Source organism: Eucyclogobius newberryi, unplaced genomic scaffold (genome assembly GCF_026437365.1).
Source record: "Eucyclogobius newberryi isolate DKJ021-1_F unplaced genomic scaffold, fEucNew1.0.hap1 SCAF_16, whole genome shotgun sequence".
In the NCBI taxonomy this organism is placed as follows: Eukaryota; Metazoa; Chordata; class Actinopteri; order Gobiiformes; family Gobiidae; genus Eucyclogobius; species Eucyclogobius newberryi.
Window position 1 is genome coordinate 31,300,275 of NW_027315790.1, and position 25,629 is coordinate 31,325,903.

The 25,629-nt window shown below is 45.0% G+C and overlaps 1 protein-coding gene across 4 annotated transcripts in view; it reads left to right on the forward strand.

Moving 5' to 3' along the window:
• LOC140362192 (chloride channel protein 1-like) overlaps positions 1–25,629 on the forward strand; it is a 91,607-nt gene that overhangs the window by 46,389 nt on the left and 19,589 nt on the right. For 3 of the 4 annotated variants that reach the window (XM_072448264.1, XM_072448261.1, XM_072448263.1), the window contains 8 exons: positions 11,754–11,823; positions 13,629–13,739; positions 14,565–14,778; positions 17,406–17,539; positions 18,231–18,322; positions 21,204–21,293; positions 21,741–21,828; positions 25,274–25,356. In XM_072448264.1, the coding sequence (XP_072304365.1) occupies positions 11,754–11,823; positions 13,629–13,739; positions 14,565–14,778; positions 17,406–17,539; positions 18,231–18,322; positions 21,204–21,293; positions 21,741–21,828; positions 25,274–25,356 (882 nt within the window). The remainder of the gene's footprint in view (positions 1–11,753; positions 11,824–13,628; positions 13,740–14,564; positions 14,779–17,405; positions 17,540–18,230; positions 18,323–21,203; positions 21,294–21,740; positions 21,829–25,273; positions 25,357–25,629) is intronic. The other variant, XM_072448262.1, reaches the window with a different exon arrangement.

The window sequence follows — 25,629 nt, forward strand, 5'->3', positions numbered from 1 at the left end:
ACTGAGGGGGGGCTCATTACGACTGAGGGGGGCTCGTTACGACTTAGGGGGGCTCGTTACGACTGAGGGGGGCTCGTTACGACTGAGGGGGGGCTCGTCACGACTGAGGGGGGGCTCGTTACGACTGGGGGGGCTCGTTACGACTGAGGGGGGACTCGTTACGACTGGGGGGGGGCTCATTACGACTGGGGGGGCTCATTACGACTGAAGGGGGCTCGTTACGACTTAGGGGGGGCTTGTTACGACTGAGGGGGGGCTCGTCACGACTGAGGGGGGGCTCGTTACGACTGAGGGGGGCTCGTTACGACTGGGAGGGGGCTCGTTACGACTGAGGGGGGACTCGTTACGACTGGGGGGGCTCATTACAACTGAGGGGGGGCTCATTACGACTGAGGGGGCTCATTACGACTGAGGGGGGGCTCATTACAACTGAGGGGGGGCTCATTACGACTGAGGGGGGGCTCATTACAACTGAGGGGGGGCTCATTACGACTGAGGGGGGCTCATTACGACTGAGGGGGCTCATTACGACTGAGGGGGGGCTCATTACAACTGAGGGGGGGCTCATTACGACTGAGGGGGGGCTCATTACGACTGAGGGGGGCTCATTACGACTGAGGGGGGGCTCACCACGACTGAGGGGGGGCTCATTACGACTGAGGGGGGTTCATTACGACTGAGGGGGGCTCATTACGACTGAGGGGGGGCTCATCATGACTGAGGGGGGCTCATTACGACTGAGGGGGGGCTCATTACGACTGAGGGGGGCTCATTACGACTGAGGGGGGGCTCATTACGACTGAGGGGGCTCACCACGACTGAGGGGGGGCTCATTACGACTGAGGGGGGCTCATTACGACTGAGGGGGGCTCATTACGACTGAGGGGGGCTCATTACGACTGAGGGGGGCTCATTACGACTGAGGGGGGGCTCATTACGACTGAGGGGGCTCACCACGAGGGGGTTACACATGTTTCTGTACTTTTTAGGGCTTTTAAATGTTATAACATTGTTCCATCATCAGAAATATACCTGAAGATGTATTATTTATTCACGTTTGTTTGATGCATCTTGTTAAGAACGTCTTCTCCCTCTAAGAATGTGGCGTCAAAGTTAGAGCTCCAAAATCGTATGTTCTGTCCATAAATCATTGTCGGACTCAAATCCCGTGCGTTAAAACTGTGCTCTACATTAGCAGCTGCTGTAGGTGTTCTCACTGCTGTGTCTCTGGTAACAGTGATTCTGAATCTCAATGGGTTAAATAAAGTGTACAAAAATAATAACACTAAACAGCTGGCTGATGGAAGGTAATGTATGATTTTAGTACATAAAGTACATCATTTTAAGTTCTAAAACATGTGATGTGAAGCTGATTTATAAAAACAATACCACAGTTTACCAAAAACATGAATTCATGTTGTATTTATGAGTATTTCCCACCTGAGAGAATGAGTCATCTTCATTTCTAACCCGGCTGAACCTGTTGACTCACGCTCCCTCTGCTGCGTCACGAGCGCATGATGAAGTGTCTTGATCAAGGACGTCCCAGCTGATGGTTCCTCCCCCACAGTGTTCCCTGCTCTGACTCATCGAGCTGTGACCAAACACAGTTCCTCTCAAACATAGACCGAGCAGCGGCACCAGGACTACACCGCTCTGTTGCTATGCAACACCACATCTCGGCAGCGATCTAATTAGTATTAGGGGGTCGCCTACTGCAGCCAGCACAGATCTGGAGGATGAGAACACCAAATTCCTTCTGACCTGGGACACCGTGTTCCCCTGACGACAGAGAGATCCCCTCACGTGTAGGATCATCTCATGTTTAGGATCATCTCATGTTTAGGATCAACTCATGTTTAGGATCACCTCATGTTTAGGATCATGTTTAGGATCATCTCATGTTTAGGATCATCTCATGTTTAGGATCATGTTTAGGATCATCTCATGTTTAGGATCATCTCATGTTTAGGATCATCTCATGTTTAGGATCATGTTTAGGATCACCTCATGTTTAGGATCAACTCATGTTTAGGATCATCTCATGTTTAGGATCAACTCATGTTTAGGATCATCTCATGTTTAGGATCAACTCATGTTTAGGATCATCTCATGTTTAGGATCACCTCATGTTTAGGATCACCTCATGTTTAGGATCAACTCATGTTTAGGATCAACTCATGTTTAGGATCATCTCATGTTTAGGATCAACTCATGTTTAGGATCATCTCATGTTTAGGATCACCTGATGTTTAGGATCACCTCATGTTTAGGATCATCTCATGTTTAGGATCATCTCATGTTTAGGATCACCTGATGTTTAGGATCACCTCATGTTTAGGATCATCTCATGTTTAGGATCATCTCATGTTTAGGATCAACTCATGTTTAGGATCATCTCATGTTTAGGATCACCTCATGTTTAGGATCAACTCATGTTTAGGATCATGTTTAGGATCACCTCATGTTTAGGATCAACTCATGTTTAGGATCATCTCATGTTTAGGATCAACTCATGTTTAGGATCATCTCATGTTTAGGATCAACTCATGTTTAGGATCAACTCATGTTTAGGATCACCTCATGTTTAGGATCATCTCATGTTTAGGATCATCTCATGTTTAGGATAACCTCATGTTTAGGATCATCTCATGTTTAGGATCACCTCATGTTTAGGATCATCTCATGTTTAGGATCATCTCATGTTTAGGATCACCTCATGTTTAGGATCACCTCATGTTTAGGATCATCTCATGTTTAGGATCACCTCATGTTTAGGATCACCTCATGTTTAGGATCACCTCATGTTTAGGATCACCTCATGTTTAGGATCATCTCATGTTTAGGATCAACTCATGTTTAGGATCATCTCATGTTTAGGATCAACTCATGTTTAGGATCACCTCATGTTTAGGATCACCTCATGTTTAGGATCATCTCATGTTTAGGATCATCTCATGTTTAGGATCACCTCATGTTTAGGATCATCTCATGTTTAGGATCATCTCATGTTTAGGATCACCTCATGTTTAGGATCAACTCATGTTTAGGATCAACTCATGTTTAGGATCATCTCATGTTTAGGATCATGTTTAGGATCACCTCATGTTTAGGATCAACTCATGTTTAGGATCAACTCATGTTTAGGATCATCTCATGTTTAGGATCATCTCATGTTTAGGATCAACTCATGTTTAGGATCATCTCATGTTTAGGATCAACTCATGTTTAGGATCACCTCATGTTTAGGATCACCTCATGTTTAGGATCATCTCATGTTTAGGATCACCTTGTGTTTAGGATCACCTCATGTTTAGGATCACCTCATGTTTAGGATCATCTCATGTTTAGGATCATCTCATGTTTAGGATCACCTCATATTTAGGATCAACTCATGTTTAGGATCAACTCATGTTTAGGATCATCTCATGTTTAGGATCATGTTTAGGATCACCTCATGTTTAGGATCACCTCATGTTTAGGATCAACTCATGTTTAGGATCATCTCATGTTTAGGATCATCTCATGTTTAGGATCACCTCATGTTTAGGATCATCTCATATTTAGGATCATCTCATGTTTAGGATCACCTCATGTTTAGGATCATCTCGTGTTTATGATCATCTCATGTTTAGGATCATCTCATGTTTAGGATCACCTCATGTTTAGGATCACCTCATGTTTAGGATCACCTCATGTTTAGGATCATCTCATGTTTAGGATCACCTCATGTTTAGGATCACCTCATGTTTAGGATCACCTCATGTTTAGGATCATCTCATGTTTAGGATCACCTCATGTTTAGGATCATCTCATGTTTAGGATCACCTCATGTTTAGGATCAACTCATGTTTAGGATCATCTCATGTTTAGGATCAACTCATGTTTAGGATCACCTCATGTTTAGGATCACCTCATGTTTAGGATCATCTCATGTTTAGGATCATCTCATGTTTAGGATCACCTCATGTTTAGGATCACCTCATGTTTAGGATCACCTCATGTTTAGGATCACCTCATGTTTAGGATCATCTCATGTTTAGGATCACCTCATGTTTAGGATCATCTCATGTTTAGGATCATCTCATGTTTAGGATCAACTCATGTTCAGGATCACCTCATGTTTAGGATCACCTCATGTTTAGGATCATCTCATGTTTAGGATCACCTCATGTTTAGGATCATCTCATGTTTAGGATCATCTCATGTTTAGGATCAACTCATGTTTAGGATCATCTCATGTTTAGGATCAACTCATGTTTAGGATCATCTCATGTTTAGGATCATCTCATGTTTAGGATCACCTCATGTTTAGGATCATCTCATGTTTAGGATCATCTCATGTTTAGATCACCTCATGTTTAGGATCATCTCATGTTTAGGATCATCTCATGTTTATGATCACCTCATGTTTAGGATCAACTCATGTTTAGGATCATCTCATGTTTAGGATCACCTCATGTTTAGGATCACCTCATGTTTAGGATCAACTCATGTTAAGGATCATCTCATGTTTAGGATCATCTCATGTTTAGGATCAACTCATGTTTAGGATCATCTCATGTTTAGGATCATCTCATGTTTAGGATCATCTCATGTTTAGGATCACCTCATGTTTAGGATCACCTCATGTTTAGGATCATCTCATGTTTAGGATCACCTCATGTTTAGGATCATCTCATGTTTAGGATCACCTCATGTTTAGGATCACCTCATGTTTAGGATCATCTCATGTTTAGGATCATCTCATGTTTAGGATCACCTCATGTTTAGGATCACCTCATGTTTAGGATCAACTCATGTTTAGTATCAACTCATGTTTAGGATCAACTCATGTTTAGGATCACCTCATGTTTAGGATCACCTCATGTTTAGGATCATCTCATGTTTAGGATCATATCATGTTTAGGATCATCTCATGTTTAGGATCATCTCATGTTTAGGATCACCTCATGTTTAGGATCATCTCATGTTTAGGATCACCTCATGTTTAGGATCAACTCATGTTTAGGATCATCTCATGTTTAGGATCAACTCATGTTTAGGATCATCTCATGTTTAGGATCAACTCATGTTTAGGATCACCTCATGTTTAGGATCAACTCATGTTTAGGATCATCTCATGTTTAGGATCACCTCATGTTTAGGATCATCTCATGTTTAGGATCATCTCATGTTTAGATCACCTCATGTTTAGGATCATCTCATGTTTAGGATCATCTCATGTTTAGGATCATCTCATGTTTAGGATCAACTCATGTTTAGGATCATCTCATGTTTAGGATCACCTCATGTTTAGGATCACCTCATGTTTAGGATCACCTCATGTTTAGGATCATCTCATGTTTAAGATCATCTCATGTTTAGGATCATCTCATGTTTAGGATCACCTCATGTTTAGGATCACCTCATGTTTAGGATCAACTCATGTTAAGGATCATCTCATGTTTAGGATCACCTCATGTTTAGGATCACCTCATGTTTAGGATCATCCCATGTTTAGGATCATCTCATGTTTAGGATCACCTCATGTTTAGGATCACCTCATGTTTAGGATCATCTCATGTTTAGGATCACCTCATGTTTAGGATCATCTCATGTTTAGGATCATCTCATGTTTAGGATCACCTCATGTTTAGGATCATCTCATGTTTAGGATCATCTCATGTTTAGGATCACCTCATGTTTAGGATCACCTGATGTTTAGGATCACCTCATGTTTAGGATCATCTCATGTTTAAGATCACCTCATGTTTAGGATAACCTCATGTTTAGGATCATCTCATGTTTAGGATCACCTCATGTTTAGGATCACCTCATGTTTAGGATCACCTCATGTTTAAGATCACCTCATGTTTAGGATCACCTCATGTTTAGGATCACCTCATGTTTAGGATCACCTCATGTTTAGGATCATCTCATGTTTAGGATCATCTCATGTTTAGGATCACCTCATGTTTAGGATCACCTCATGTTTAGGATCACCTCACGTTCAGGATCACCTCACGTTTAGGATCACCTCACGTTTAGGATCACCTCACGTTCAGGATCACCTCACGTTCAGGATCACCTCACGTTTAGGATCACCTCACGTTCAGGATCACCTCACGTTTAGGATCACCTCACGTTTAGGATCACCTCACATTTAGGATCACCTCACGTTCAGGATCACCTCACGTTTAGGATCACCTCACGTTCAGGATCACCTCACGTTTAGGATCACCTCACGTTTAGGATCACCTCACGTTCAGGATCACCTCACGCTCACGTTTAGGATCACCTCACGTTCAGGATCACCTCACGTTCAGGATCACCTCACGTTTAGGATCACCTCACGTTCAGGATCACCTCACGTTCAGGATCACCTCACGTTTAGGATCACCTCACGTTCAGGATCACCTCACGCTCACGTTTAGGATCACCTCACGTTCAGGATCACCTCACGTTCAGGATCACCTCAAGTTTAGGATCACCTCACGTTCAGGATCACCTCACGTTCAGGATCACCTCACGTTTAGGATCATCTCATGTTTAGGATCATCTCATGTTTAGGATCACCTCATGTTTAGGATCATCTCATGTTTAGGATCACCTCATGTTTAGGATCAACTCATGTTTAGGATCATCTCATGTTTAGGATCAACTCATGTTTAGGATCATCTCATGTTTAGGATCAACTCATGTTTAGGATCATCTCATGTTTAGGATCAACTCATGTTTAGGATCATCTCATGTTTAGGATCAACTCATGTTTAGGATCACCTCATGTTTAGGATCAACTCATGTTTAGGATCATCTCATGTTTAGGATCATCTCATGTTTAGGATCACCTCATGTTTAGGATCATCTCATGTTTAGGATCATCTCATGTTTAGATCACCTCATGTTTAGGATCATCTCATGTTTAGGATCATCTCATGTTTAGGATCATCTCATGTTTAGGATCAACTCATGTTTAGGATCATCTCATGTTTAGGATCACCTCATGTTTAGGATCACCTCATGTTTAGGATCACCTCATGTTTAGGATCATCTCATGTTTAAGATCATCTCATGTTTAGGATCATCTCATGTTTAGGATCACCTCATGTTTAGGATCACCTCATGTTTAGGATCAACTCATGTTAAGGATCATCTCATGTTTAGGATCACCTCATGTTTAGGATCATCTCATGTTTAGGATCATCCCATGTTTAGGATCATCTCATGTTTAGGATCACCTCATGTTTAGGATCATCTCATGTTTAGGATCACCTCATGTTTAGGATCATCTCATGTTTAGGATCATCTCATGTTTAGGATCACCTCATGTTTAGGATCATCTCATGTTTAGGATCATCTCATGTTTAGGATCACCTCATGTTTAGGATCACCTGATGTTTAGGATCACCTCATGTTTAGGATCATCTCATGTTTAAGATCACCTCATGTTTAGGATAACCTCATGTTTAGGATCATCTCATGTTTAGGATCACCTCATGTTTAGGATCACCTCATGTTTAGGATCACCTCATGTTTAAGATCACCTCATGTTTAGGATCACCTCATGTTTAGGATCACCTCATGTTTAGGATCACCTCATGTTTAGGATCATCTCATGTTTAGGATCATCTCATGTTTAGGATCACCTCATGTTTAGGATCACCTCATGTTTAGGATCACCTCACGTTCAGGATCACCTCACGTTTAGGATCACCTCACGTTTAGGATCACCTCACGTTCAGGATCACCTCACGTTCAGGATCACCTCACGTTTAGGATCACCTCACGTTCAGGATCACCTCACGTTTAGGATCACCTCACGTTTAGGATCACCTCACATTTAGGATCACCTCACGTTCAGGATCACCTCACGTTTAGGATCACCTCACGTTCAGGATCACCTCACGTTTAGGATCACCTCACGTTTAGGATCACCTCACGTTCAGGATCACCTCACGCTCACGTTTAGGATCACCTCACGTTCAGGATCACCTCACGTTCAGGATCACCTCACGTTTAGGATCACCTCACGTTCAGGATCACCTCACGTTCAGGATCACCTCACGTTTAGGATCACCTCACGTTCAGGATCACCTCACGCTCACGTTTAGGATCACCTCACGTTCAGGATCACCTCACGTTCAGGATCACCTCAAGTTTAGGATCACCTCACGTTCAGGATCACCTCACGTTCAGGATCACCTCACGTTTAGGATCATCTCATGTTTAGGATCATCTCATGTTTAGGATCACCTCATGTTTAGGATCATCTCATGTTTAGGATCACCTCATGTTTAGGATCAACTCATGTTTAGGATCATCTCATGTTTAGGATCAACTCATGTTTAGGATCATCTCATGTTTAGGATCAACTCATGTTTAGGATCACCTCATGTTTAGGATCAACTCATGTTTAGGATCATCTCATGTTTAGGATCATCTCATGTTTAGGATCACCTCATGTTTAGGATCATCTCATGTTTAGGATCATCTCATGTTTAGATCACCTCATGTTTAGGATCATCTCATGTTTAGGATCATCTCATGTTTAGGATCATCTCATGTTTAGGATCAACTCATGTTTAGGATCATCTCATGTTTAGGATCACCTCATGTTTAGGATCACCTCATGTTTAGGATCACCTCATGTTTAGGATCATCTCATGTTTAAGATCATCTCATGTTTAGGATCATCTCATGTTTAGGATCACCTCATGTTTAGGATCACCTCATGTTTAGGATCAACTCATGTTAAGGATCATCTCATGTTTAGGATCACCTCATGTTTAGGGTCATCTCATGTTTAGGATCATCCCATGTTTAGGATCATCTCATGTTTAGGATCACCTCATGTTTAGGATCACCTCATGTTTAGGATCATCTCATGTTTAGGATCACCTCATGTTTAGGATCATCTCATGTTTAGGATCATCTCATGTTTAGGATCACCTCATGTTTAGGATCATCTCATGTTTAGGATCATCTCATGTTTAGGATCACCTCATGTTTAGGATCACCTGATGTTTAGGATCACCTCATGTTTAGGATCATCTCATGTTTAAGATCACCTCATGTTTAGGATAACCTCATGTTTAGGATCATCTCATGTTTAGGATCACCTCATGTTTAGGATCACCTCATGTTTAGGATCACCTCATGTTTAAGATCACCTCATGTTTAGGATCACCTCATGTTTAGGATCACCTCATGTTTAGGATCACCTCATGTTTAGGATCATCTCATGTTTAGGATCATCTCATGTTTAGGATCACCTCATGTTTAGGATCACCTCATGTTTAGGATCACCTCACGTTCAGGATCACCTCACGTTTAGGATCACCTCACGTTTAGGATCACCTCACGTTCAGGATCACCTCACGTTCAGGATCACCTCACGTTTAGGATCACCTCACGTTCAGGATCACCTCACGTTTAGGATCACCTCACGTTTAGGATCACCTCACATTTAGGATCACCTCACGTTCAGGATCACCTCACGTTTAGGATCACCTCACGTTCAGGATCACCTCACGTTTAGGATCACCTCACGTTTAGGATCACCTCACGTTCAGGATCACCTCACGCTCACGTTTAGGATCACCTCACGTTCAGGATCACCTCACGTTCAGGATCACCTCACGTTTAGGATCACCTCACGTTCAGGATCACCTCACGTTCAGGATCACCTCACGTTTAGGATCACCTCACGTTCAGGATCACCTCACGCTCACGTTTAGGATCACCTCACGTTCAGGATCACCTCACTTTCAGGATCACCTCAAGTTTAGGATCACCTCACGTTCAGGATCACCTCACGTTCAGGATCACCTCACGTTTAGGATCACCTCACGTTCAGGATCACCTCACGCTCACGTTTAGGATCACCTCACGTTCAGGATCACCTCACGTTCAGGATCACCTCACGTTTAGGATCACCTCACGTTCAGGATCACCTCACGTTCAGGATCACCTCACGTTTAGGATCACCTCACGTTTAGGATCACCTCACGCTCACGTTTAGGATCACCTCACGTTCAGGATCACCTCACGTTCAGGATCACCTCAAGTTTAGGATCACCTCACGTTCAGGATCACCTCACGTTCAGGATCACCTCACATTTAGGATCACCTCACGTTCAGGATCATCTCATGTTTAGGATCACCTCACGTTCAGGATCACCTCACGTTCAGGATCACATGATAGTGGTGTGTGATGGTAGAAGTACAGTTGTATTTAGCAGCCTCCTTTAACATCAGTAGCTTTTTACCATCTACAAACATTGAACCACGGATCAAAAGTGGATGGATTTTTTGCACATCTCATCTTGTTAATGTTCTAAACTTTCTTCTCCTCTTTTGCTTCGACTGGATCATGAGAATGTGTCGCTCGTGCGTCTGTTACAGTGTTGACATGTTTGTTGGAGCAGGCGTGACGTGCTTTGGCAGCAGTGGATTTTCTCACTTGACATTAGAGCCAGAGCTGGCTGTGAGAGCTCTCTGAGAGGAGCCAGAAGCGAGAGAAACATGGAGGAGGCCGCTGTAAACACTGAGGAGCCGCCATCCAGACCCGAGGAGCCGCCATCCAGACCCGAGGAGCGCCATCCAGAGCTGCGGAGCCGCCATCCAGACCCGAGGAGCCGCGGCATGGACCTGAGGAGCCTCCATCCAGATCTGAGGAGCCGCCTTCCAGATCTGAGGAGCCGCGATACAGACCCGAGGAGCCGCCATCCAGAGCTGAGGAGCCGCCATCCAGAGCTGAGTAGCCGCCATCCAGAGCTGAGGAGCCGCCTTCCAGAGCTGAGGAGCCGCCATCCAGACCCGAGGAGCCGCCATCCAGACCCGAGGAGCCGCCATCCAGAGCTGAGGAACCGCCATCCAGAGCTGAGGAGCCGCCATCCAGAGCTGAGGAGCCGTGTTCTAGACCTGAGGAGCCAGAAGCGAGAGAAACATGGAGGAGGCCGCCGTAAACACTGAGGAGCCGCCATCCAGACCAGAGGAGCCGCCATCCAGACCCGAGGAGCCGCCATCCAGACCAGAGGAGCCGCCATCCAGATCTGAGGAACCGCCATCCAGATCTGAGGAGCCGCCATCCAGATCTGAGGAACCGCCATCCAGATCTGAGGAGCCGCCATCCAGATCTGAGGAGCCGCCATCCAGATCTGAGGAACCGCCATACAGACCCGAGGAGCCGCCATCCAGACCCGAGGAGCCGCCATCCAGAGCTGAGGAGCCGCCATCCAGAGCTGAGGAGCCGCCATCCAGAGCTGAGGAGCCGTGTTCTAGACCTGAGGAGCCGCCATACAGACCCGAGGAGCCGCCATCCAGAGCTGAGGAGCCGCCATCCAGCCCTCAGGAGCCACGACCAAGAACAACAGATTTTGCTTCTTCGTTTGTGTCGACGTCCTTGATCAAAAGTCGAGCTGTGAAAATGTCACTGTTTTATTTCAGTTCATTGCAGAAATAACCAGAGAAATAACTAAACTCTTCCAGGAACGACGTGTTCAGATCCAGAAAAGCCGCGCGACACATTCTGCTCCTGATGTAAACAATCCATTTAATGAGGCGCAGACACAAAATGGCGGCCGTTTGTGGCGCTCCAATCACATTTCACCACAAATCAAATGTCCAGCTTCAGTTTCACGACCTCGTTAATGCGGGAAATAAAACGTTTTGTCGTCAAACTGTTGTGGTTTTGCAATATCAAGATTATGGCGATATGGATCTTCGCTAATCCATGTCCGTTTGTCGTTTTCCCGCTCTTTTTGCCGCAGTTCTGGATGTCGGCGGTGGCCACGACGATGCCCATCCCCTCCGGAGCCTTCATGCCCGTCTTCACACTCGGTCAGTTTTATAACGTCCACTTTATTTGAATTCAATCGGACGACCATAAACCACTTGTCGCCGGCTCTTGTATTATTCATCGTCCAGCGGTGGCTCGTGTCCTCATTACGCGCTCACATAACGGCGTTTAGATCATCGTTAGTGCTCCTGAGCGCTTGTTGCATCTTGTTTTGGAGCGTGACCTTTACAGAGTTAAAATATTCACCATGTTTTCTTCTTCTTCTTCTGCCGCTGCTGTTGTCGTTTTGTGACTCGTGACTTGACCACTCGCTGAAGTTATCCAGAATTCGCCTAATTAGTGGAGCGTAATTTGCATGCTGTTTCTGCAATTAGAGTCATCCCGATGTTGTTCAGCACGACTTCATTTCCTCGTGTTTGTCTGTGTTTGTGTTGTGTTTGTCTGTGTTTGTCTGTGTTTGTGTTTGTCTGTGTTTGTCTGTGTTTGTGTTTGTCTGTGTTTGTGTTGTGTTTGTGTTTGTCTGTGTTTGTGTTGTGTTTGTGTTTGTCTGTGTTTGTGTTGTGTTTGTCTGTGTTTGTGTTGTGTTTGTGTTTGTCTGTGTTTGTGTTGTGTTTGTCTGTGTTTGTGTTGTGTTTGTCTGTGTTGTGTTTGTGTTTGTCTGTGTTTGTGTTGTGTTTGTGTTTGTCTGTGTTTGTGTTGTGTTTGTCTGTGTTTGTGTTTGTCTGTGTTTGTCTGTGTTTGTGTTTGTCTGTGTTTGTGTTGTGTTTGTCTGTGTTTGTGTTGTGTTTGTGTTTGTCTGTGTTTGTGTTGTGTTTGTCTGTGTTTGTGTTGTGTTTGTCTGTGTTTGTGTTGTGTTTGTGTTTGTCTGTGTTTGTGTTGTGTTTGTCTGTGTTTGTGTTGTGTTTGTCTGTGTTTGTGTTGTGTTTGTGTTTGTCTGTGTTTGTGTTGTGTTTGTCTGTGTTTGTGTTGTGTTTGTGTTGTGTTTGTTGTTGTATTTGTGTTGTGTTTGTGTTGTGTTTGTGTTGTGTCTGTGCTTGTCTGTGTTTGTGTTTGTCTGTGTTTGTGTTTGTCTGTGTTTGTGTTGTGTTTGTCTGTGTTTGTGTTGTGTTTGTGTTTGTGTTGTGTTTGTGTTTGTCTGTGTTTGTGTTGTGTTTGTGTTTGTCTGTGTTTGTGTTGTGTTTGTCTGTGTTTGTGTTTGTGTTTGTTTTTGTCTGTGTTTGTGTTGTGTTTGTCTGTGTTTGTGTTGTGTTTGTCTGTGTTTGTGTTTGTCTGTGTTTGTCTGTGTTTGTGCTGTGTTTGTGTTTGTCTGTGTTTGTGTTGTGTTTGTTTTGTGTTTGTCTGTGTTTGTGTTGTGTTTGTGTTGTGTTTGTGTTGTGTTTGTGTTGTGTTTGTCTGTGTTTGTCTGTGTTTGTGTTGTGTTTGTGTTGTGTTTGTGCTGTGTTTGTGTTTGTCTGTGTTTGTGTTGTGTTTGTCTGTGTTTGTGTTTGTGTTTGTTTTTGTCTGTGTTTGTGTTGTGTTTGTCTGTGTTTGTGTTGTGTTTGTCTGTGTTTGTGTTTGTCTGTGTTTGTCTGTGTTTGTGCTGTGTTTGTGTTTGTCTGTGTTTGTGTTGTGTTTGTGTTGTGTTTGTGTTGTGTTTGTGTTGTGTTTGTGTTGTGTTTGTCTGTGTTTGTCTGTGTTTGTGTTGTGTTTGTGTTGTGTTTGTGCTGTGTTTGTGTTTGTCTGTGTTTGTGTTGTGTCTGTCTGTGTTTGTGTTGTGTTTGTCTGTGTTTGTGTTTGTCTGTGTTTGTGTTGTGTTTGTCTGTGTTTGTGTTGTGTTTGTCTGTGTTTGTGTTGTGTTGGTTTAAAGGCGCCGCGTTCGGTCGCTTGGTCGGGGAAATCATGGCCACGTTGTTCCCGGACGGCATCATGTTCGACGGGATCCTCTACCAGATCATCCCCGGGGGCTACGCGGTCATCGGTCAGTCCGCACCTCACAGTTACACAACTCGCTCACAGTTACACGACTCACTCACAGTTACACGACTCACTCACAGTTACACGACTCACTCACAGTTACACGACTCACTCACAGTTACACGACTCGCTCACAGTTACACAACTCGCTCACAGTTACACAACTCGCTCACAGTTACACGACTCACTCACAGTTACACGACTCACTCACAGTTACACGACTCACTCATGGTACAGGACTTGCTCATGTTCAGAGGGACTTGGCAGTGTCCCAGCGTCCCGTGTCCTTAGACAAATGTCCCAGAATCCCGTGTCCTTAGACAAATGTCCCAGAATCCCGTGTCCTTAGACAAATGTCCCAGAATCCCGTGTCCTTAGACAAATGTCCCAGCATCCCGTGTCCTTAGACAAATGTCCCAGCATCCCGTGTCCTTAGATTAAAGGACATCACACAATTAAATATTTAATTTAAGAAAATTACTAACCAAGAATGAAGAAGATTAAACTCCAGATAACTCACCACAAGTCTTCTCTTTTCTGCTTTTTGACCATAAATCCTTTTAAATCTCTCCAAAGTAATAAGTCGACTAATAATAATAATAATAATAATAATAATAATAATAATAATAATAATAATACCAAGACACCTATTAATTGCTCGGCTTTACAACTAAAGCTCTACAAGGCGACTTTATAAGTGAAGTGACTGTAAGTTTAGTATTTATGATGCATTGTGTCCATGATATCGTTCTACTTCAGTGGTTCTTCTGCTCGGTTCAACCTTGCTTCTCCTCCTGTCACTCTCTCTTTCCCTCGCCGGCCGGGGCAGGAGCGGCGGCCATGACCGGGGCAGTGACTCACACCGTCTCCACGGCGGTGATCTGCTTCGAGCTGACGGGTCAGATCTCCCACATCCTGCCCATGATGGTGGCCGTGATCCTGGCCAACATGGTGGCTCAGGGTCTGCAGCCGTCGCTCTACGACTCCATCATCCAGGTCAAGAAGCTGCCCTACCTGCCCGAGCTCGGCTTCGGTCACATCAGGTGTGTACTGACCGCACCACTGACCGCACCACTGACCTCACAACATCAGAGTTGTACTGACCTCACCACATCAGGTTTGTACTGACCTCACCACTGACGGCACCACTGACCGCACCACTGACCTCACCACTGACCTCACCACATCAGCTTTGTACTGACCTCACCACTGACCGCACCACATCTGGTTTGTACTGACCTCACCACTGACCGCACCACTGACCGCACCACTGACCTCACCACTGACCTCACCACATCAGCTTTGTACTGACCTCACCACTGACCGCACCACATCTGGTTTGTACTGACCTCACCACTGACCGCACCACTGACCTCACCACTGACCTCACCACATCAGCTTTGTACTGACCTCACCACTGACCGCACCACTGACCTCACCACTGACCGCACCACTGACCTCACCACTGACCTCACCACTGACCTCACCACTGACCGCACCACTGACCTCACCACTGACCGCACCACTGACCTCACCACTGACCGCACCACTGACCTCACCACTGACCTCACCACTGACCTCACCACATCAGCTTTGTACTGACCTCACCACTGACCGCACCACATCTGGTTTGTACTGACCTCACCACTGACCGCACCACTGACCGCACCACTGACCTCACCACTGACCTCACCACATCAGCTTTGTACTGATCTCACCACTGACCGCACCACATCTGGTTTGTACTGACCTCACCACTGACCGCACCACTGACCTCACCACTGACCTCACCACATCAGCTTTGTACTGACCTCACCACTGACCGCACCACATCTGGTTTGTACTGACCTCACCACTGACCGCACCACTGACCTCACCACTGACCTCACCACATCAGCTTTGTACTGACCTCACCACTGACCGCACCACTGACCTCACCACTGACCGCACCACTGACCTCACCACTGACCTCACCACTGACCTCACCACTGACCGCACCACTGACCTCACCACTGACCTCACCACTGACCTCACCACTGACCGCACCACTGACCTCACCACTGACCTCACCACTGATCTCACCACATCAGCTTTGTACTGACCTCACCACTGACCTCACCACATCAGGTTTGGCTCCTGCAGATTCCATTGCAGTAGTTTAATGGGCCAATCACATGGCATTTAGGGCTCATTTAGAAGAAAGAGATGGCACTTTTCTGAACACTGGATTCAACACAATTTAGATTCTTCTTCTTCTTCTTCTTCTTCTTCTTCTTCTTCTTCTTCTTCTTCTTCTTCTTCTTCTTCTTCTTCTTCTTCTTCTTCTTCTTCTTCTTCTTCTTCTTCTTCTTTAACGTCCTCGTGTGAAGAAGGTTGTGTTCGCACGCTGTGGCAGAAGACGCTGGAGTCACGCTGATGGAGTTAGGGCGTGGCTCACTAGTTCAGGAGCACTTTGCCTCACAATAACAGTAAATACAAATATGTTTAAGTGCAGAGCTGAGGCCAAAGGGACAGAAAGGGATGAATTAACCACAGAAAATCACAAAATATGAACAATAAAGCTATTTTTAGTCAACAAAAGCACAAAAGATACATGTGACATCAGAGCAAATACATTTACTACTGTACTTTACATGATTTATGTTATAGGAGATTTACTCTTCCATTTCTGATGAACTTTACCTCAAATTATATTTTTTGTGAAGAAGAAAATATTATGTATGATCATAATTCAACTAAAAGCATTTAACTCTATTAATATACATAATACTAAATGTATGAACGATGATGATGATTTAATGTGTTATATATTGAGTGTTTTGTGCAGTTACAATATGTCACACAAATGTTTCATATTCAGATCAGGGGAAATTAGCATAATCATCATAAGTGCAATCAAACCCCGTAATGAACATTTCTGAAATCTATTGTTTCCCTGAACAAACTGAGCTAAAAATAGAGCGCGGCCCAAAACAGTTGTTATAAAATGTTAGATTTATTTCCCCAAACACCACAAATCCTACACATGTCAGCAAAGTTCAGAAAACAGAGGTTAGATATTGACTATTATTACTTGTTGCCGAATAAAATTAACATATTTTAACAACAACAATTTGTCTCGACAATCTATAAACGTCAAAATGTGTGTTTATTTGTTGCATCATTAAATCAGTATCAGGCTTAAACATGAACATGACTCTAACATGTCCAAACTTTTTCTCACCAAGAGCCGCATTTTGAAACTTAAACGGGGCAGAGGGCCACAAACAACTTAACAATGTCGAATTTATTGAATGACAAAGTGAATCAATTGAAATGTTGCATTGACGTGATCGTGATGAGCCTCCAAACCTTTAATTAGACCCAGAACATTAATATTAGGTTGGTATAACATCAATATGCCTGAATCTTCCCAATTTCACAGTAAAAAGTACTACTGTTTGTTGTTTGGGCCGACATAGCAGGAAGCTGGAGGGCCCACAAAATTTGTCTGAGGGCCGCATTTGGCCCCCAGGCCCTAGTTTGGACATGCCCGGTCTAACTCATCTGACAAACTGACACAGGGCTGGAGTGTGGGGGGTGGGCTCTTGTCACATGACCCTTTGCCACGAGGTCATCCCTGTGGGTTTCCGTGACGACGCTGAAGCTTGTGTCTGTGTCGGACCCTCAGCCAGTACAACATCTTCGTGGAGGACATCATGGTGAGGAAAGTGAAGTTCATCTCGTCCCACTCCACGTACGGAGAGGTCAAGCACCTGCTGGACGCCACCTCCCTGAAGACCATCCCGCTGGTCGACTCCAAAGGTGAACAACGACTTTAGCGTTTACGATAAGTACAGATCCTACAAACGCTTAAAGTGCCCCCTGCAGGTCGGACCACTCATTGAACTAAAACGCAGTTCATTTAGCCCAAAAAATATACAAATGTTGTCACAGAATAGCTCATTTTTTTGTGAATAATTTTACTTCCTGTTTAGAATTGATGACATCACAGTAGGATGACATCACACACATCGAATGTAATTTTATTTGTATTTATTTTTTGACGAATAAACATATATGAGAGATTTTATTTTGTGGAATTAATGTTTAAAGTGTCAAAAAAGTTGTTTCTTTGAGTAAATTCTGGGTAATCTTTGACAGGAATGAGTGTCCCTGGTGTGACGTCAGTTCCTGTCCCTGGTGTGATGTCACTTCCTGTCATTTTCTACAGATGTTTTTCAGTTTTTCTCCACAAATACCTGCTCGATTGGTGTAAAACTATAATTTATATGTACAACAGGTACAAATACACCAAATAAAGTAGAAATTAGAAAAATTTAATTAAAACCTGTCGTACGTCACTTTAACATTTAATCTCAATAGACAAGAACATTTGACATCACAAGTAACAGTTTGTCGTTATATTTTAGTAGTTTGGCTCAGTTATTTGACCTTTTCTGTTGCCGTAGCGCCGCTGTACGTTGTTATTTGATAATTGATCGTCCGTCTTCAGATTCCATGATCCTTCTGGGCAGCGTTGACCGAGTGGAGCTCTTGGCGCTCTGTGATTGGTGGTTGTCCCCGGAGCGCCGCCTCATGATGCAGGTGAGTGCTCAGACTCTGGCCTCACAGCAAGAGGGTCCTGTCCTGGCTTTGTGTCCCGGACCAAACTCTTTGTGTAGACTTTGCATGTTCTCCCTGTGTCTGCGTTCATGCGTATGAAATCAATCACAGTTTTATTTTAGTTTTTGGAATGAAAGGATCAGATTGAATTGAGATCGATGAATTAAAAAAAAAACAATTGTCTTGCTAATTTTGTGTGTAGCACTTTGGTCGATTGTGTCGAGTTTGTGTGTAGCACTGTGGTTGATTGTGTGCAGTTTACTTTGTGTGTAGCACTTTGGTCGATTGTGTTAATTTGTGTGTAGCACTTTGGTCGATTGTGTGCAGTTTACTTTGTGTGTAGCACTTTGGTCGATTGTGTTAATTTGTGTGTAGCACTTTGGTCGATTGTGTGCAGTTTACTTTGTGTGTAGCACTTTGGTCGATTGTGTGCAGTTTACTTTGTGTGTAGCACTTTGGTCGATTGTGTTAATTTGTGTGTAGCACTTTGGTCGATTGTGTGCAGTTTACTTTGTGTGTAGCACTTTGGTCGATTGTGTGCAGTTTACTTTGTGTGTAGCACTTTGGTCGATTGTGTGCAGTTTACTTTGTGTGTAGCACTTTGGTCGATTGTGTGCAGTTTACTTTGTGTGTAGCACTTTGGTCGATTGTGTGCAGTTTACTTTGTGTGTAGCACTTTGGTCGATTGTGTTAATTTTGTGTGTAGCACTTTGGTCGATTGTGTTAATTTGTGTGTAGCACTTTGGTCGATTGTGTGCAGTTTACTTTGTGTGTAGCACTTTGGTCGATTGTGTGCAGTTTACTTTGTGTGTAGCACTTTGGTCGATTGTGTTAATTTGTGTGTAGCACTTTGGTCGATTGTGTGCAGTTTACTTTGTGTGTAGCACTTTGGTCGATTGTGTGCAGTTTACTTTGTGTGTAGCACTTTGGTCGATTGTGTTAATTTTGTGTGTAGCACTTTGGTCGATTGTGTTCTATTTATTTTGTGTGAAGCATTTTAGCCGATTTTGTGCGGTTGAGTTTGTGTGTAGCAATTTGTCTGATCTACAGAATGTTGTTGTACGCTATGTGTGTGTAATGACACGTGTTTAACAGTAGAAGTTTCGCTTTAACACAAACTCATGTCGCTCAAATTTAGATCGATAAATTTACCAAACACAAAGCATTTTAGGGACACGTGCAGTTTGTTGAAGGTGTAAAAGCGTGTGTGGTTTACAGGGACACGTGCAGTTTGTTGAAGGTGTAAAAGCGTGTGTGGTTTACAGGGACGCGTGCAGTTTGTTGAAGGTGTAAAAGCGTGTGTGGTTTACAGGGACACGTGCAGTTTGTTGAAGGTGTAAAAGCGTGTGTGGTTTACAGGGACGCGTGCAGTTTGTTGAAGGTGTAAAAGCGTGTGTGGTTTACAGGGACGTGTGCAGTTTGTTGAAGGTGTAAAAGCGTGTGTGGTTTACAGGGACGCGTGCAGTTTGTTGAAGGTGTAAAAGCGTGTGTGGTTTACAGGGACGCGTGCAGTTTGTTGAAGGTGTAAAAGCGTGTGTGGTTTACAGGGACGCGTGCAGTTTGTTGAAGGTGTAAAAGCGTGTGTGGTTTACAGGGACACGTGCAGTTTGTTGACAGTGTAAAAGCGTGTGTGGTTTACAGGGACACATGCAGTTTGTTGAAGGTGTAAAAGCGTGTGTGGTTTACAGGGACACGTGCAGTTTGTTGACAGTGTAAAAGCGTGTGTGGTTTACAGGGACACGTGCAGTTTGTTGAAGGTGTAAAAGCGTGTGTGGTTTACAGGGACATGTGCAGTTTTTTGAAGGTATAAAAGCGTGTGTGGTTTACAGGGACACGTGCAGTTTGTTGAAGGTATAAAAGCGTGTGTGGTTTACAGGGACACGTGCAGTTTGTTGAAGGTGTAAAAGCGTGTGTGGTTTACAGGGACACGTGCAGTTTGTTGAAGGTGTAAAAGCGTGTGTGGTTTACAGGGACACGTGCAGTTTGTTGAAGGTGTAAAAGCGTGTGTGGTTTACAGGGACATGTGCAGTTTGTTGAAGGTGTAAAAGCGTGTGTGGTTTACAGGGACGCGTGCAGTTTGTTGAAGGTGTAAAAGCGTGTGTGGTTTACAGGGACACGTGCAGTTTGTTGAAGGTGTAAAAGCGTGTGTGGTTTACAGGGACGCGTGCAGTTTGTTGAAGGTGTAAAAGCGTGTGTGGTTTACAGGGACACGTGCAGTTTGTTGAAGGTGTAAAAGCGTGTGTGGTTTACAGGGACGCGTGCAGTTTGTTGAAGGTGTAAAAGCGTGTGTGGTTTACAGGGACGTGTGCAGTTTGTTGAAGGTGTAAAAGCGTGTGTGGTTTACAGGGACACGTGCAGTTTGTTGAAGGTGTAAAAGCGTGTGTGGTTTACAGGGACGTGTGCAGTTTGTTGAAGGTGTAAAAGCGTGTGTGGTTTACAGGGACGCGTGCAGTTTGTTGAAGGTGTAAAAGCGTGTGTGGTTTACAGGGACGCGTGCAGTTTGTTGAAGGTGTAAAAGCGTGTGTGGTTTACAGGGACACATGTAGTTTGTTGAAGGTGTAAAAGCGTGTGTGGTTTACAGGGACGCGTGCAGTTTGTTGAAGGTGTAAAAGCGTGTGTGGTTTACAGGGACACGTGCAGTTTGTTGACAGTGTAAAAGCGTGTGTGGTTTACAGGGACACGTGCAGTTTGTTGACAGTGTAAAAGCGTGTGTGGTTTACAGGGACACGTGCAGTTTGTTGAAGGTGTAAAAGCGTGTGTGGTTTACAGGGACACGTGCAGTTTGTTGAAGGTGTAAAAGCGTGTGTGGTTTACAGGGACGCGTGCAGTTTGTTGAAGGTGTAAAAGCGTGTGTGGTTTACAGGGACACTGTTTGCAGGAGCAGAGCCAAGGCCAGAGACAAGCCTGGGAGACGCTGGCCTTCGTCGATGAAGAGGAGGAGGACAAGGGGAAGGTGACGTCTTCATATACAACAAAAATGACTAAAACTAGGCTTGGACAATACATAAAATTAGTTAGATTAATTTGTGTTTTATAATAATGATAAATGAGGTCATTAAACTAAAACAGAGCCTCTTTATCAGCATTTTATTACTTATTTAGAGCCACAAGTTGAGTCTTGGAGGAGAAGCTTTATATATTTTAATGTCTGAACGTTACAGGTTTGTTGTTCTTTTGTGGCAACTTTCAGCGTCACAAATATAAAATAAGACTTGACTTGTGCAGTGACGTTTTCTCAGGTTTATTCAAACGTTTTGAGTGATGTTTTAATTACTTTGGCTAAAATCGTGATCGAAAAATGTGTTCCGACTCAATTTGCTGACACGCTTATCGTTCTGATTTATCGACCATGAATGAAATCTTTTAAGTTTGTACAATAATTATAAGTGTTATGTTGCAGGACGTCCCGATTCCAGAGGAGAGAAACGGGCCCCTCCCTCCGGCGAAGCCCCCAGATCCGTCAGGAAACCACAGCCCGACCGCCACTGGTGAGTTTGATCTGGAATATCATCTATAATCTATAACGTACATGGAGCTTATTCCTTATTCTTTCTATAAAACACAAAAAGAGAGCAGCAAAAAGCGTTTCCTGAGACTGATCTGTGTCTCTGAATTGTGTTCTTCACATGAATCAGTCCGAAAACAATAATATGCAGAGCAACGGCCTCTCAAATGCAGGAAAATAAAGATTACTCGAGCACGAATCACTCAAGACGCGACTTCCGGTGAGTTAACGATGAGGGAAAACCATTATCACAGGGTTAAAAGCTCTTAAAAGTCCACTTTGCATAATATGTGGCTTTACGACACTGATTGCATTGGATGTATTATGTTTTTATGTGTTTTTAACCCTTCCTGGCCTTGGGCAAACCAGACACCAACACAACGCAGATGAACCCTTAAAAAAGCAGCTCTTGTTTAGCTCCGTTTCATGTGTCGGATCTGCGGCTCGGGCGAGGCGGTGATGTCATTGTGATACAAACGTCTTCAGACAGTGACGTGAGTGATTCTTTACTCACTCGAAGGGGTTTACAGTCATGTTTGAACCTGGCAACACAAATGAAAGACTCGCGTGAGGCTCGTGCTGCGTTCTGATTGGATATTCGTCTGTAGAAACCAAAAACACAAAACATAAACAACTTCCAATTACGTCCAATGTCTTTGTAATTAAGTTCCATTAACGCACGGTTCCTTTAATGTGTACGTTCCTTTTCATTTATGTTGCAGATGATATTCTAGTGTTTTCTTTAGTTGTTAACTCATAACACATAGGCACAGGGGAACATGGGTACCGGGGAACATGGGCACCGGGGAACACAAGTACCGGGGAACATGGGTACCGGGGAACATGGGCACCGGGGAACATGGGCACCGGGGAACATGGGCACCGGGGAACATGGGCACCGGGGAACATGGGCACCGGGGAACATGGGCACCGGGGAACACAAGTACCGGGGAACATAAGTACCGGGGAACATAAGTACGGGGGAACATAGGCAGTGGGGAACATGGGTACCGGGGAACATGGGCACCGGGGAACATGGGCACCGGGGAACACAAGTACCGGGGAACATAAGTACGGGGGAACATAGGCACTGGGGAACATGGGTACCGGGGAACATGGGCACCGGGGAACATGGGCACCGGGGAACACAAGTACCGGGGAACATAAGTACCGGGGAACATAGGCACCGGGGAACATGGGCACCGGGGAACATGGGTACCGGGGAACATGGGCACCGGGGAACACAAGTACCGGGGAACATAGGCACCGGGGAACATGGGCACCGGGGAACATGGGCACCGGGGAACATGGGCACCGGGGAACACAAGTACCGGGGAACATGGGTACCGGGGAACATGGGCACCGGGGAACATGGGCACCGGGGAACACAAGTACCGGGGAACATAAGTACGGGGGAACATAGGCACTGGGGAACATGGGTACCGGGGAACATGGGCACCGGGGAACATGGGCACCAGGGAACACAAGTACCGGGGAACATAAGTACCGGGGAACATAGGCACCGGGGAACATGGGCACCGGGGAACATGGGTACCGGGGAACATGGGCACCGGGGAACACAAGTACCGGGGAACATAGGCACCGGGGAACATGGGCACCGGGGAACACAAGTACCTGGGAACATAGGCACCAGGGAACATGGGCACCGGGGAACATGGGCACCGGGGAACATGGGCACCGGGGAACACAAGTACCGGGGAACATAAGTACGGGGGAACATAGGCACTGGGGAACATGGGTACCGGGGAACATGGGCACCGGGGAACATGGGCACCGGGGAACACAAGTACCGGGGAACATAAGTACCGGGGAACATAAGTACCGGGGAACATAGGCACCGGGGAACATGGGCACCGGGGAACATGGGTACCGGGGAACATGGGCACCGGGGAACATGGGTACCGGGGAACATGGGCACCGGGGAACACAAGTACCGGGGAACATAGGCACCGGGGAACATAAGTACCGGGGAACATAAGTACCGGGGAACATAGGCACCGGGGAACATAAGTACCGGGGAACATGGGCACCGGGGAACATGGGCACTGGGGAACATGGGTACCGGGGAACATAGGCACCGGGGAACATGGGTACCGGGGAACATAGGCACCGGGGAACATGGGCACCGGGGAACATGGGCACCGGGGAACATGGGTACCGGGGAACATGGGCACCGGGGAACATGGGCACCGGGGAACATGGGTACCGGGGAACATGGGCACCGGGGAACAGGCACCGGGGAACATGGGCACCGGGGAACATAGGTACCGGGGAACATAGGTACCGGGGAACATGGGCACCGGGGAACATAGGTACCGGGGAACATAGGTACCGGGGAACATAGGTACCGGGGAACATAAGTACACACCCCTTCCCAACAATAGTCCAATCTGGACTATAAAGACTCTAAAACGACCAGAATAATCGGTTGACTGCTCGACTACTGAAATGATCATTAGTTGCAGCCCTAATTGGCCCTAATTGATCCGTTGGATCGTCTTTATGGAGCTCTGATGTGTATTTGTGTCTTGGACCTCGACGACTCCTTTTCTTGTGAAACTCGAGCGACTTTGACTTGGGGCGGTGGCGAGTCAGATTCCACTCCCGCATCAGGATCAGCAGTTCCACTCAAAAGTCAGGAATCAGGACGATCCCAAGGTGCCTTTTTACACCTGAAACCGCACGGTAGCATCGGTTCTGTTTCCCGCTCTCGCCCTTGACTCCCGCGTTCGGAGCTCCGACGACGGCGCGTTCGGACGGACTCAAAAACGATCTCCAAAACGATCGCCGCTCCTCTGGTCTCTGGGCCACGGTCAGTGACCGGAGGAAATGATTTGGCGCTCGTTTTCTCTTCTCAAGAAACAGACGGCCGTTCTTTATTCAAACAGTTTCCCCGGCAACGACAAACGGTAGTCAAGTATTTGCAGTCTCAAACCAAGCTTTTTGAATATTTGCACAGGTGACGATCTCGACTGGGAAAAATAACTTAACAAATAATAATTATAATCTGACATTTGATGCTTCATAAACAGGATATCTCTGTATTTTTTATGCTTCTTTTATGTGACTTTTGGTCGGCTGAAGTTGTTTTTAAACGTGTTTGATGAATAAATAAACTTGAAATACACATGATTTCACAGTTATGTTGAGTAGATAAATTCATTTTGCAAGTGTGTAGAAGAAGAATAACAAAATAATCAATAATAAATATTAATACAATAATCATAAATAAAAAGAGAATCTCACTGTCTAGTCTGATTACGGACACAGATCATTTGATTATTATTGTTGTCCTGCTGAAACACCGATCTGCACGTGTTTGTCAGTGTCGCCCGCGGTTACGCTGGACCGTGTCGCTGTATCCACGGAAACGGAGTCTTTAAAGAGGGCGTGTTCTTGTGTTGCAGACGTGGGCCCGCTGCAGTCACTCAGGAGTGCTCTGAGCGGTCTCTTCTCCCCTCGGCCCAAACCGAGCGAGGGGCCGTCCCAGGTGCGCCGGCGTCTCCACGGTTACACGTACAACCACACTAAAAGGGCTTTACACTTCACACTGCACGTCTTTACTGAGTCCTCTTGCCAACAATAACCAAACATATGTGTGAAAAATGTTTGTAGTTCAAATGGACAGTTTAATAATGACATTTTAAAAAGAGACTTATGCGATTAATCATGTCCTGCTTTGGACCTGGTTTAGTCCTGCTTTGGACCTGGTTTAGTCCTGCTTTAGAGCTGGTTTAGTCCTGCTTTAGAGCTGGTTTAGTCC